Source organism: Myripristis murdjan, chromosome 19 (assembly GCF_902150065.1).
Source record: "Myripristis murdjan chromosome 19, fMyrMur1.1, whole genome shotgun sequence".
Lineage (NCBI taxonomy): Eukaryota > Metazoa > Chordata > Actinopteri > Holocentriformes > Holocentridae > Myripristis > Myripristis murdjan.
In genome coordinates this window covers 3,702,870-3,718,265 of record NC_043998.1, presented here as the reverse complement: position 1 = coordinate 3,718,265, position 15,396 = coordinate 3,702,870, and the positions used below count along the sequence as shown (strand labels likewise).

Here is a 15,396-nt window from a genome sequence, read left to right as displayed (position 1 = left end):
TGTCAGCAAGGTCAGAGAATAGATCCACACGGGCGCAGACACTCAGGCTGTTCCTCCCTATCACACACTCCGACAGCCACGCACATGCGGAAATTCTAGATACCACACAAATTATGCAAATCCAAATGCACTGTACAGTAATAGCCCTGCACTGTGCACATTTCACACCCCCATTCAGGTTAAGTGAATTAACGCTAATCTAGTTTAATATAACTCATCGAACATAATTGAATTGCAGCTTGCTCTGTGATTTCCCTGTAGAGTTGAGACAGTTTGCCTACACCGCACTTAAAATGCCCCCCCCCTCCATGAATACCGTAGAAATTTACCCGTGAAATATTTCTGAAACACTTTCAAAACATATTTATTTGGAAAATACTTATGCAAATGCCTGGTTCTGAGCTGTAAAGCGTCTGTGTCTGTGCCACTGCAGCTCCGTTGGCAAGAGGCGCAGGCCTACAGTGTGGCCTGGAAAGTCAAGGAGAGCCAGTATGTCCCTGTGCTCGCGGCCAAACCAGCACCAATCAGCAAAAACAGATGGCTGTTTGTTTAGCAGGACTGGGGACAGTGGAAAGTATGGAGGAGCTCAGGCCCCGAGAGCTGTTTTTCTCTCTCACTCAGATTGACTTTAATGAACCCGTGAGTGAAGCGCACCGTTCGGGGAAAAAGTTTATTTTTCCCACTTTCTGTGCCCTCGTTTTGTCTATTCTCACGTCCCCTGTCTTTAAGCCGGTGTAGGTAAATTTAACACCTCCTTTCGACCCTGTTCTCATCTCGCACTGCCTTCACGGATCCCCCCCCTTCGCCTAGTACCCATTAATACCCTTGAAACTTCAATGCACTCTGCACTGCCTCTGAATGAGACACTTGCGCGCCGCCAATGATCTCTGAGGCATGCCATTGATACATATTACATCTCGGCTCCGTGATTCATGTACGCTGTGATAACCCTTGCCAGTGCAAAGGCTACATCTCCAATTCGTTTGATGACCCTTTCAGCACCGCAAGAGTTCAATTTATAATTTAGTCACAAGGGCCCAGTGCTTTGACATTCCACAGCCCACAGAGGGCTTCGAATCAGAGGTAATTATTCATCTCAGAAGAGACTAGCTGTAGGCAGTCGGCTCATGGGTATCCCATGATTCTCATCAAGTCAGCCTCGTACAGCACATGCACTCACAAGCACGTACACACACACACACACACACACACTGACAGGCGTACACATACGCATGTTAACTTGACAACAGCTGTCTGATATTCGTGGAAAATGGGTTTACATTTTCCACCTGATTCAAAGTGAAGCGAGTGAACTGGTGCTTAGAGTCATCGCAAAAAAAAGGCCCCTTTATTTGCATCACAGAATGTTAAAGGAACAGTTCACCCAAAATACACAATTTTGGGTGAACTGTTCCTACTACTTACCCCAGTGCAGTGTATTCATCTGGATGGTGTCTGTGTGATTTTGGCAAGGTTTCCACTTTTCCACAATCTCCTCTTTCTCCCAGCAGCCCGGTGCAATAGGACTGAGTGGGTATTGTTTTGCAAAGTGTTTAACCTTGCGCTTCATTCAAATTTGAATCCAGCATCATGAAGGCTTGCACTCACACAAGAATAAAGACCTGAGGAGTAACTATTACAGTGTGCAAGCCTCCATGAAGTTTTTGTTTTGTTTTGTTTTGTATTTTGGCGCTCAAACTGTCAAAAAGCTTACATGTGAAAAACTCAATGGCAACAGCTCTTTCCAAAAAAAAAAAAAAAAAAACAGTAACATGGTACATCATAATCCACAGCCCTCATTTGTGACAAGTTTTGTTGGCAACTGTTTTCTGCTGAAGAACACCGGCAAACTCTATTTGTCTACCCGCCAGGGGTATAAATTACGAGTATATAGATGCAGTTTGCCCGTTTTCATCGGCAGGAAATAGTTCCCAGTGAAACTTGTCACCAGCGAGGGCTGTGGATCGTTCCGGACATGTGTGTCATTGTTTTTGGAAAGAACTGTAGCTTTTTCACATACACATTTTTGATCATTTGAGCTCCACAAACAAATACTTGTTCACACAGGGGTGCTCGGAGATGGAAGATCACAACAAACTGGAGACCTTGCCAAGTCAAACAATAGCTAAGTGGATGGGTAGACTGCACTGGGAGTAAATGGAAAAAATATATATATGTTGTTTTTATTGTGGATGAATTGTACCTTTAATTCATTTTAGGATACGGGTGAAAAAAAAAGTTCTGAAACTACATTGTGTGGCTTGGGACTGATCACAGTTTAATGATATTGACAGTTTCCCTCTGTCCCCTGATTTTCCCAGGTCACCTCCCCGACCCAGTCCAGGCAGTCTCCACTATTCAGACGAGGACGTCAGCACCAAGTACAATGACCTGATTCCTGCAGAGAGCAGCAGCCTGACTGAGAAACCCTCCGAGATCTCAGACTCCCAGGTGCAATAGCAACTCATGTATACTCATACTGTCTTCAATACATGTCTGTATAAAGTGTATACTTGCTCATATATGTCTGTGTCTGCCTATGTTGTACTTTGACACACTGTCATTTCATTGAATTCCTGAGGAATTCAACTTTGCATCATTGGGTGTACAGTGCTTTGTGCTGATTGATCCTATTCACATGGCGTTGTTTGCATGCCATTCACCTTAATGCATAGCCTTTATAAGGTATAGCGGCAGGAGAGCAGACGGAGGGATGAGAGATGAATCGCTTGTGTCTGCACACTGGAGGCGGAGCGGCGTTTAGGCCAGGCAGTGACCTGTGGAGAATGTCACTCTGCATACATCCACCTCTGATCCAGGCCACTGCATTCAGCCACAGCGCTTATTATGTAAGACAGTCGGGGCCAATGCACTCCGTAAGGTTTTATTTTAGATCTAGTTAAGTATTAAAGTTGCTTTTCCAGACAAACTTTCGGTAAAAGTCAGCCAAAGTCAACAAGAAATTCTCTTTAAGGAAACGAGGATCAGGGATTTTCACCTGGTCGGCACTTCTGTGGGACGGCCGCTTTTGTGCTGAATGTGATCGGAAATTTGTAATTTTGCCTTAAAAATGTGAGCCTAAGGTTTGAGACACTGGCAGGGTTTGATAGAGGGAGGCCTCAAGAGATTCATTACTTCCACTATTCTTTCCTTTGACAACCATTAACCAAAATGTCTTTGACTAATGGCCTCAGACTGCTGCGCTAGCATGTGCTGAACTAGCTGGCCCAGTAAGAGACTGTAATCAATGAGCTGCACCTCTCTCTCTCTCTCTCTCTCTCTCGCTCTCTCTCCTTTTATTCTTTCATTGATCAGTCGGCCGACCACCCTCAGGTCTGTAATTCCCAGACTTTTTTCATTTTCTGTGTAAGCTTTATTCTTGATTTTCCTTTCATCCAAGTCATCTTTGCGTACGTTGAGTTTCTGTTTCTGTTTACGTCGCCTCGCTCCCCGGCTCTCTGTGGTTTTCGAGAAAAGACTTACGGTCCGCAGTCTGGTTTTGATCCCAGTCAGATGAAAGAGTCCGGGGGGAAGCGGTCCTGAATTCCCCGGGTTCCAGGCTTCCTCCGGTGCTTTCTTTCATCTTGGAATTCTTTACTCCGGGTCTTTCCCAAATGATCTGGGAATATCTTTCAGCCAAACGCATCCCTAGTGTGAATTCCACAGCCAGAAATCTCTCCCCACCTGGCCTTATCAGGGCCTAAGCCCCCTTTTACAGATCAAATGAAAATCTCCCTACGATGAATCGCCATGGACAGGATCTTTCCCAGTGCGATAACATCCTCTGAAACGAAGCATTTTTGGCGTTTCATCACCTGCCTGGCATATCTACCGCTCACACTTGCGTATTGTCAAACCTGGCCAAAAGCAGCGTCTGCGCCCTCGGCCGGAGATGACAACCTCCGCCACCACGTTGTAGATTGGGGTGCTGATGTTGGCTTTGATGAGCTAAAAGACACAGAGCCTCGCCTGTTCCCCGGGCTTCCACTACCATGCCCCTGACAGGATACCATATCAACACCCAATGGTGCCTTGGAAAAACCCAGGAATGTCCTTTGAAGTTTTATTGAGCGGATAACTCTGAGCTATCAGTGTGACACTGTGCTGTCTGCCTTCTTTAATCCTTGGGGCCTCCAGCGGCAGGTATAAGTTGACTATTGTCCTTCTCCTCAAGAGGGGATTTGGAGGAAGTTAATATGGACTTGGCGAGGCAACAAGGCCACTGTCACTGCACCACTGCACTGCTGCAGGTAGAGATTTTACTGTCTTTTACCACAGCTCTCTTCCACAGTTGATTCAGTGGCACTGTCTGTGTCACTTAAGGCTGAAAACAGTAAAACATAGATGATCTCATCTCTGAGTCACCGAGAGATGGACTGCAGATTATGCTGTGCAAAAAATGGTATTCCATCGGAGAGAAATGAAAATGACTGCTCTCTTTCACACACTCTCTCCCTCTTTCATTTTCTCTTTCTGTCTCTGTCTCTATCTCTGCCTCTCCCTCTACACCCTCGCTCCCTGCCTCGCCTGCTACCGTAGCTCTTTTGGCTGAGGCTCAACAGAGAACTGCCTGTAATGTTTGGATTGTCTCTAGTGACAACGCTCTGCTTTGTTGTGACTGGCCGGGTCTGAAGCATGATGTCACATCCCAGAGTAAAAGGAGAAATATGACACTCTGTGAATAAACTCGATTTTTTTTTTTTTTTTAGTATAGCATCACTGTTTCATGTGACAGAGAACAGCGCGGAGAGACAGGAACGCTGGGCGAGAAAGAGGCTGTGACGTACGACAAAGATTAGTCTCTACTACATTCTTACTAAGAATAGGGCCGGGACTGGATCATGATAATGAGGCTCAGTGACCTAAAACTCAGAGTCTCACTTGAAAATGTGCCTGCCAGACTGGGACAGTGCTAATGCCTGCCATCAGACAATAGGACAGGGAACGATCTCAAATCCCTTTGATTAATATTGCTATTACTTATTGGCAGCGATGAAAGGGGATTGGAGATACTCAACCCCCTTCTGTTACAGTGATGTACAGCTTGACTCAAACACAGCAAGCATCTCTGTATCCATAAGCATATTTACGTCCTTCATGTCCTTTTTTTTCTTTTTTCATCTGTACTGTTTCTTTGTATTCATCGAACTGACACCCACATCCATAGGTGCAAATGTATGTAACATAAATATATTGGCACTTTTAAGCTGCAGTTTTGGGGGATGTCATCACGATTAAAAACTTTATCTGTTTGTTCGAGTCCCACCGCCGCCGCCACAACACACAGCCATCCCTCCCCTTCTGCCCATACAGTGTCCTTGTCTTTGTCCCATGGGACCCCTGCTGTGTTCATTACATCAATGAGAGTGAAATGTGCCTGCTCACCCCCCCTTTTCTCCCCCTGGTCTCTGTAATAATCCATAACTGGAAAACAAAGGACTGGCCCCCTCTGTGGTATTGGGGTATACATCTGCCACGGCAGGGGGGGGAGGGGGGCCCCTCTAGCTCTGGGAAGTTTGTCCCGGTCTCACGCTGTCACAGAAAGCCTAGTTAAGTCAAAGTCAAATTTATTTACAAAAGCAAGTGCCTTGCAGAACAAGGACATAAATTCAGATAAAAGCAAGAGAGAGCAAACACTTATCGGTTTTTTTTTTTTTTTTTTTTTTTTTTTTTTTTTTTTAAATATGAGGCCTGAGTATATGTTCCAGTGCACGGCCTCATGGGTAAAACTATTCAAGATGACGGCATATGCCCTCGCATATCTCTCGTCACGCTCAGGTCAAAGGTCATAGATTTTTGAGATAGTTTGCCTCCGTGCCTTGACCCCCATGTTGTCTGCTTTTGTAAGCAAGCTCAAACCTATCACCTAATAAAGAGCAATTGTTCTCTGATAATAGGTCAAGTGATACTGACCTATATTTGATGTTCTTCCCATGGCTGATTCTCCTCTCTGTTCTTCAGTGTTTTTCTCCTGTCTGTGTTGTCAGCACAGCTGTAGACACATAATACTGATATGGAAACCATATGCTGCTGTCAACATGAAAACTCTTGTTAGAGAATATCCACAATTTTCTGACAAGAACAAAAATACTGTTGAGGTTTCACCAATTAATTGGATGACTTTTTTCATCTCTCTGCACAATTTAGCATCCTAATGATGAAAAATATGTTTAGCTATTGACACTGGCTGGCTGGTGTTTGTGTCTCACACTTATCTTTGCTCAGATAGGGTGGGGGTTCCCTTGGGGCTTAAGTGCAGAGCTGCATTTCATGCCTAAAGCCAGTTTCTTTCACAGCATTCAGCCCTAGTAATTAGCTTGTAATGTGCTGAAGTGAGGAGCTATTTCATGGGCTATTCTGCCCCTGAGGCATATTTTCATGCATCTCTGTCTCTAGTATGGGTTCTTCAGTAGGACCCTTGAGTTTGGCAATGGACCGAGAGCAAGGGGAGGCAAGATTGGAGTGGTGTACGCTTGTTGGTAGAAAGTTTCAGGAGAAGGAACATCTGTTTCACACACTCCATAACCGATGTGGGGTGGGCTGGAATAGGATGCAATCCACTGTGTCAACACTTGGACTACACCCGCTCTTTCCCACTGCCATGCATACACACACATACACACACACACATGCAAGTGCACACACACCAAACTGGACTGGTGTTTCATCTCTTGAGGCAGGATTAATTCCTTTAGAGTGAGGTAATACCACTATAAGTGGCTCAGTATGTCTTGTTAGACCACTGTGAGTGGCTCTTTGTCATTGTTTTGTTGTGTGGCTAAATGCATTGGCATGACTGGAATGCCTTTCAACACTGGTGGGTCTTGAGTGTTTACAATTGGGGAACAATATTACAAATGGACACACATGCAGCTCTTGATGCCCCTCGCAGTCTGAAGTGCCTTTTATTGGGAACACTTGAGAAAAACATATAAATATAAAGTAAAATCATCTACATGACAGTTACTGATGAGCAACGTAAATCAACTTCAAAATGTCGAGGGACAAGCTTGCAGTGGAATTGCTTTGTGCAATGTCTGCTTTTGATTCGTTTATGGGGAAGCAAGAGGGAGACAAGAGGGAAGGGCATAATTTTCTTTGGGTTTCTTTGGGAATCCAAGGGAATCAAAGAAGGGAATCAAAGAAGCATGAGCATTTCTTACAGTTCATCACAAGCATTGTCTTCTTTTGCATTTGTAAACTATGTTGACATATGCCCAAAAAACAACCATATATAGGGGCCTGACATATAAGAGGCACTGTGTGTAGGGAGGTGGAAGGCAGGGGAGAGGGGAATCTGAGCCTGTAGCCAGATGTATCGCATATGTGCTTTACAATAGCCAGCAGGAGAGTGGCGTTCTGGAGCGTGTCTCCCTACATGCCAGCACCCATAGCGCCGTGTAAAAAACACAGAACATGATAAAAATGCGGGAACAGAACCTTGAAACAGTGAAAATTATCACCACCGCTGCCTCTGTGATACTCTTGAAAACCAACACTGTCTTGAAAAGAATGGCCCTTTGTTGCCTTATCTCGTGTAAATGCACTTAAAACACTTGTTTCATGGCACTTGACACCCGCAAGTGTTGAATTCATTTTCCAAGCTGCTTCTTTGCAAAATTCCGCCCCTTAATGTTCTGGTAAAATTCTCAGTGACTATGCATTAGGCCTGGATGTCTTATTTTATGGTGGCTGGCTCATTAATCAGGGGCTGTGACTGGTCAATTGGCAGCTTCCTTTCATGGCAATTAGGTAGCCATGAGCAAACCTTAAATGATCAAGTGGCTATGTATGTTGACAGCTGGAATGTTGCACGACATGAGCACAAAAGAGTATCTAGTCCAGCCTGCAGTAAGGTGGAGGTTCAGTTACAAGAATGTGCTGAGGATGAATGTCATTTCTCCACAGACGGCTTGGATGGAATTTAAACTGACTAGGATGAAGGATAATTACTTTAACACACAGTTTGTGGTGTCTCTTAGAGCAGGCTTAGGTTCTTTATCCCTCAAATCCACGCTTCCAGTATGGATCCAAAGCAGCGTCAAAAAATATATATATGTACTGTATATGTTTATGGTATCATCATCATAACTGTTGGTTGGTCAATAGGATCATTGCAGTCTTGGCCAACTGTCACATCTCTTGTGGTGCTTTAAACCCCATTGTTTTGTTCACCCATAGGAGGCGCTGGTGTTTTCGTATGGGACAGGTGGTCTACGTACACTTCCGCTGCATTTGGTGAGGTTCCTGTGGCTGCCTGCTTGAGTGTTTGTAGCCCGATAGGTGACTGGTTTCTACTGCCGGTCCTCATCTAATCCTCTCCCGCAGATTCCTCTAGTAGGACATTGTGGTACACTGTGTACTGTGGTGTACAACACTCAACCCCGTCTTCCTGGCGTGTTGTGAAAAGTTGATAACGTAGATCTTTGATCCAGAATACAGCTTGATTGGTAGATTAAGTTGAGGACCTGAAGACAAACTGACCTTTGCCATCTTATGTTGATGGTCTGTTTCCATTGCACGCCTCAAATAACAAGTCATCCTTCACATGCTTTGATCATCTCTTCATGGTTTGTGGCGTCCATATGTGTTCATGTCCATGTGCTGTGTTGTGAATATGCGTGCATATGTAGTGCGCATGCATGTGTGCGCATGTGTTTGTTGATGATGAAGGAGCTTTGGTGACTTTGCTCTGAAACCCTACAGTAATTCAGTAACCTCATGACCATTCGCATTTAGAAGCCTCTGCATCTCTAACTGCCACACAGAAACGCCCCGCAGAACTGACCCATGCTAACTCCGTATGTCTTCTCTCCCTCTCACAGGGCAGTGACAGCGAGTACGAGGTGGACCCCGCCCGGCAGAAGACCCACTCCTTCGTCAACCACTACATAAGTGACCCCACGTACTACAACTCCTGGCGCCGCCAGCAGAAGGGCATCTCCCGGGCGCAGGCCTACAGCTACACGGAGTCGGAGTCGGGCGACCCAGAGCACTGTGCCCCACCTCCCCTGCCCCCTCTGCCCCCGCTGCCGCCCCAGCTCAGCTCCCCCAGCCCCCAGCCTCAGCAGCCGCAGGGCCAAGGCAGCCTGTTCAGGCCCAAAGGAAGCCGGACTCCCACCCCCTCCCAGCAGAGCTCCAACCCCCCCAGCCAGCACAGCACCCTCTACAGGCCCCCCAGCAGCCTAGCCCCTGGCTCGCGGGCCCCCATCGCTGGCTTCTCCTCCTTTGTGTGAAAAATGTTGGAAGAGGACATAAAAATTTCTGGAAAATATCTGCGTGTTGAAAGAGAAAATGAGACTGCATAATATGCAGTCAACCCAAACTAGTCAGTCATGTCTTCGTTTCTTTTCATGATTGTTATTTTTTGTTTGTTTGGTTTTGGCTTTTTTTCTGTAAGGTTTTGTTTCAGGGTTATTGTGTATACATTCAAGATAAAAGTATACTTTTTGTAGTACTTTTATCCTCTAATGTGTGTGTGCGTGTGTGTGTCTGTGTAGACTTTTATTTCTCTCACCAGTTACTGTGATGGCATTGATTGCATTCTTTCACTTTTTCTTTGCTGTCTGAGCAGTTTGCATGATTTTTTTTTTTTATCATTTACTTCATCTTTTTTTTTTTTTTGCTTTGTTATACTTCTTACACACATTCAAAAAGTTAAGAATCCCTTTGATTCTGTACAAAGTCACAAGAATCTTTGAAAACATATAAATATCTATCTATATATAGCTATATATATACCTAGATGACAAAATGGAGCTGATCCAGACTCAGCTCTCCAGTGAATGCATAGATGGGAGACTGATATATTAACATGATGGAGCTTTATTGTGGAAGTGAAAGGACAAGTGTTTGTTTGGGCAGATGGATAGCTAAACTGGATGTACAAAGGAAGCGACGGGAAGACAGACATTGGATGCAAACTTATTTCACTATGTTGGCCTGCCTCAGCTGGTTAAGAGACATTTCAGGGGACACTGGAGAAACAATCACTCATTTCCATGGAAACAATTCACCGGCCAACAGCGCACAAACACACAGTGGAGTCGGACAGCATTTGGGCCCAGCAGGTTGAATGTCAGTGCCTCTGCGCTGTGCCTGAAGGATCCCGAGGAGATGCGAAACGAAGTGTATATCTGTGACCGTGTCTAAGTCTTTTTGTGAGTGTGTTACAGTGGATCAGAGATGCCTTGATAGTGGAACGTATATATTTATGAAATCTGGCACACTGTTTGTGACAAAACTGCTGATGCTTCTCCGTGACGGTGGCATCACAACGGCCGGCCTGGCGTTAAGAGAGCCTTCTTTTATTCCGGACAAATATGGGCTGTGAATTCATTTGCATATACCACCCATATTTTTTTCACCCTTCGCTGTTTCCAAATACACAAACCCACACATACACACACACACATGCACACACACACACATCCCTCTCACTTTGCACATGTCTACTGAATCGGTGACATCACGCTTTGAAATCCAACTAAAGAGAAGTCAAAACAAGCTGCATCTGAAGTGGTGTGGGGCTGTCACATGCGGGCACAGCTGCTGGCTCTGCTCAAATGTATGAGGGCCCTTTTGATAAGAAACAGAAGATTTTTTTTTTTTTTTTTCCCTTGATGGTTAACTGTTCCCTGTCACTGATCACCATCACGGGGCAGTGTTGAGCCAGCGCCAAGAGATGATGTCATGGAATTGCCTCACCTCTCCCCTTGTGTAACAAACCGCTCTGCACAATGCAGGTGTAACTGTACTTTCCCAAATACGAGACTGTAGAATGGGTGTGTGCGCGCGTGTGTATGTGCGAGCGACCGCGTGTATGTGACGTGTGCGATTACACTTTGTCTGCGTAAGCTTTACAGAGCGTTCACTGTGTGTCTGGATATACAGAGACAGTCCTGCAGCAACCTTGCCTGGGAAAAAAAACGCCAAACGGGAGCTTGGCGCTTTCCTGCAACCCTGTAAGGCACACTCATAATGCTATAGTGAAGACTCAGTGGTGTATTCCCAGTTTTCATAGTTCCAAAAAAAAAAAAAAAGAAAAAAAAATCTCATCTGCTTTTTTCTCTGTGGGGTGATTTCACTGTACGCAAAAAAGAGCTTATCATGCAGAATCTGAGTGAATATATGATCACAGTACATTTCCAAAATAAATTATTTTTCAATGGCAAACTGTACAGTTTTGTGAACGGGAGGTGGAAGGAGGGGAGACGTGAAGGCACACGGGTAAGAGGAGGGAGGGAGGGAGGTAGAGAGAGGGGAGGAATGAAGGATGGGGACGGGGAGGGGTGTTGGAGAGCGGTGACTGGCCTTGAAATTGAATTCATGTGACCATGGTAACCTAATCTAAGTTGGTCTTTCCAGTGCATAGTTAATGTGATAGATATATACCAGAGACCAAAATATATGAGGAAGTGGTGGTCACATAAAAGATTTTCTCTGAACCCTTTGGCCAACTTGCACCATAATCACATGGGCATCTAAAGCCCCATTTTAAAAAAATATATAAAATAAACAAGCAATATAGTGGATCACATGTATTTATAAAACATCATTAACACTGTTCCTACAGTCAGAGCCTTTTAAGTGGACAATGTCTGTAGTATCAAAATCTATTTTGCAAAACAATCTGCAGAGAGGTCTTCTGGTAGTATATTTTCTATACTGAGCACCTCTTATGAATGGGTGCAGGGGTAAAAAATAAATAAATAAATAAATAAAAATACCAATACTATAGGCAAACCTGAATATTATACTTAAAAATGAAAAAAAAAAAAAAAATCATTTCACTTTTGGCCAGCCAGCACTGTATAATAAGTAAGCTTGCACAAATGTTGAGCATTTTATTATGACTCTTCAGATTTTCATCAGTAGATGTTACAAATGAGCACTAAAAGTTTTATACGTACATGTAATCTATACAAAAACAAAGCACTGGAAAGGACAAGGTTACTGTGTGTGTGAGAGCTTAGTGTATCAACAATCCTGTGTCCATAGGTGTGTGGATGTGTGTGCTTTGTCTACCAATGCATAGGTGTGAGGCATTGATGGCTCATTAAGTGGTGAAATCCCGTCTAACCTGGCTCACATCAGCGTTCTCATCAATGTTAATGGGCAGCAGTAAATTGGCTCAGTGCCGGCGCCGTGAAATCCTGTTATCTGGCTACAGCTGTCCCCCTCCTGACCTTTTCATCGTCCTCTCTGCTCCTGGACGGACACCCACTTCATCAAAGTGAAGGCAGACGGAACATTGCTTCCCCCGTACTTTATGGCCTGCGTGTTCTCCGTGGTGATGAGGGAAAAGAATTATGTCTTTTGTGCCTCCATTTTTTTTTCCTCTTTCCTTGGTGTTCCCTCTTTCCCTCTCTACCTTGCCCTTTGCACACACTTTTCTCCTTATCCAGCAAATAAGGCCAAACAAAGAACTGCAGACCACCTACAGTAGATCAGCCTTGGCTCTGTCCCTTTTATAGTTTTTATTGTGTCGATGGAGGGATAAAAGCAAGTGACAGCTAAAAAAAAAAAAGGCACAGCGAGCATGAGCAAAACTAAATCATTAGCTCACCAGTAGTCAACAGGCACTTAAAAAAACATTAAATTACACAGTTAATGTAATATCTGCATGTTTCATCTAAATGTCTGAATGTCTGAATGTCCCAAACACATATTTACAGTGACAATCTGCACCACAGTGTGGGGAGACAGAGTCAGATGGTATAAGATGATAATTGGATCAGAGTCAACTTGATCCAAGGCTAACCTACTAAACGTGCAACCGTGAGGGTAGGGGAGCAATTGCATTGGGTGGGACAGGACGGGACGGGACTGAGGATTGAGGATTGGAAGAAGTTTGCCCATGGTGCTAATCCCCTTTTTGAAAACACTCTGGAACTTTCCCTCTGATAGCGCAGTCGCAGACAGGGGGTGTTTCAATTGCTCGGATGTTGATTTCCTTGTCTGTACCCCCCTTAACTCACTCTCTGAAGAAGAAGGGAACGGCAGAGTAAAGACGGAGCTGGTGGTCTCCATTAAAAGAGAGAGCCCAAGGTACTAAATAGCCCGAGTGAGCTTTGAAAAGCCACGGTTAGAGCGTTAAAAGATCCTGACAGAAGGTGTAGTTCAAAGGGCTTTGAAACTCTGCATTTAATTGCCTCATTTGGTTGGTGGTGGGCCTCACTAAGGGCGATTTGGGCATTTGAAGAGGATATTGCTGGCAGTTGGAGAAAGGAAACTAATTCAAGAAAGGGGCTGTTCCCTGTGTTCCAGTTCATGAATGCATTATGTCATTCCGATGCATTATTTTGGTAGGGGCTAAGATTGGGTTGCGAGTCAGTGTGCATTGTGGGAAAGCACATGGCCCTGCTGTGTGTCTGTCTAGCCATGGGTAACCAGTTGGGTAAGGCTCCTCACCCCAGCCAGCTTTCCTTGTCCCAACCCAAAGCCATGCTGGGGCCTCACCCTCTTGGAGCCTGACTTTGGGCAGACACTACTTTCCAGGGTGTGTAGTGTGGTTCCAGCGAGATGTACTATCCAAGTCAACTGAATAATTGGGGCATATGTCACTGAAATTATTCAATTATGAAATCATATTTAGCCACACTCATTATGGCCCTTTTGAAGTAGCAATTGCTTGTATGTGGGTCAGTCCAGCTGATATGTTTCCATTTCAAAAAGAGTGCCTCCACACTGCCCATTTTATTCATGTTGTTGGTGTATCACTTCACAGGCTATGGGCTTTATATAACAAATAGTACAAAGGCACACAAGGAAATGATCATTTAACAAGGGGCCCATTTTGGGACTGTGCGCCATCAAAGATTTGTCTTCACTTTGTGTTTTGTGTTCCAAATCCAAAAATGAGCTGACCATAAAAGTCTGCACCACTAGTTTGACCATTATGTAATATATACTTGTGTTATTATATAATATATACTTATACTACCAAGCTTATATAATATATAGTTGTGTTATTATGTAATAGATACTTCTGCAGCACTAATTGGTCCATTATATAATTTTTAGGAAACTGATTATGTTTTCAGATGGACCAATCAGGCTTTAACACACAGGTGGGCGCCAGTAACACAGCAAATGTTAAAGATCACACATGAGGACCAGATGTAGCCTCATGTTGTAACCATGTCGCGCCGCCAGGCACAAGCCCGTTTCTGCAACGATCTGAATGTGTTAAGCATGAACGTGAGCTGCAAATTTATCCCGTCTGTGAAATTAAAGGCCATTACTTCATCCAATCTGGAGGTTGTCAACAATAATTTGAGTAAAGGGCAAAGAGAATGCTCTAATTTCCATGGATCAAAACATTTCATGGATGGCATGAGTTAGCAGTGAAAGAGATCAATATGCCTCAACCCTTAATTAGCATTACGGGTCATAGTACAGTAACACAGTACGTTTGCCCTCTGCTGCAAATTATACAGAAAAAGAGAGAGGGACATTCCTCCAGATTCCGCAGTATCTGCAGTCCATGCTCCGACCACACATTCCTGAGTTTTTGCCAGTGTATTTGAAACAAACAGGGCTATGACAGAATGTACTCTACACTCATATTGGGTTAAAGTAAATGCATTTGCTTCTCTGTCTCTGTCTCTCTCTCTCTCTCTCTCTCTGTGTGTGTGTGTGTGTGTGCCTTTGTGTGTGTGAGCGTGTGCATGTGTGGCAGTGGGAAAGAGTGGATGTGCTTGCCAGTTCTCAAGCACTGGCACTTGATATTATGCAAATTGTGGTGGTGTACATTTCTGTTCTAATCAATTATTCCAGAGGAAATACTAAAAGCAAAGATATAAAACAAAAACCATTCCAGGTTTAAGGTGCAACACATAGTATAGTAACCCAAAGTGTCAGCTGGGAATGAACTACTTTGTTCAATTTATGGCACAGCTTTGGACTGCAGAAGATCATACAATTGTGTATAAGCTCACAGCTCTTCAGAATATGAAACACAAGATAACAATCAACCTGAAAAGTACAGTAACCTAGACAGTTCTGTCAAACTGCTGTATGTTTTTGCATTGATCTATTTGGACATGACACAAAATGACATTTGAGCATTTGTAACATATTTAGTGCCAATAAGGATGTGTGATGCATTCACTTTATATACAGTCTTAATCCTACCAGGGGTCACGGGGGGATTGGCGCCTATCCCAGCATGCATTATCCCAGCAGGCCAGTAGATATATTATTCAACACACTAGGGAGAAAACACAGAGCATTGGCTCTGGACATGACAAAGGCTCTACTTCCCTAATAGCCTGCAAATGACGAAATATGGGAATGTTTACCGTCTTTTCTGTTCATGTGCACTATTATAAACCATTCAAACTTGATTAATACGTTTAAAATGGAAAGAGAGGTTGTTCCTGCATCATGTAC

At 44.1% G+C, this 15,396-nt stretch overlaps 1 protein-coding gene across 5 annotated transcripts in view; it reads left to right on the top strand.

Annotated features, from left to right (window-relative positions):
• The window catches only part of sdk2b (sidekick cell adhesion molecule 2b), a 294,802-nt gene extending 283,627 nt beyond the window's left edge, over positions 1-11,175 (top strand). For all 5 annotated transcript variants that reach the window (XM_030077788.1, XM_030077787.1, XM_030077786.1 and 2 more), the window contains exons 44-45: positions 2,322-2,451; positions 8,826-11,175. In XM_030077788.1, the coding sequence (XP_029933648.1) occupies positions 2,322-2,451; positions 8,826-9,236 (541 nt within the window). In that variant the 3' untranslated portion in view covers positions 9,237-11,175. The remainder of the gene's footprint in view (positions 1-2,321; positions 2,452-8,825) is intronic.
• Positions 11,176-15,396: the final 4,221 nt, after the last annotated feature.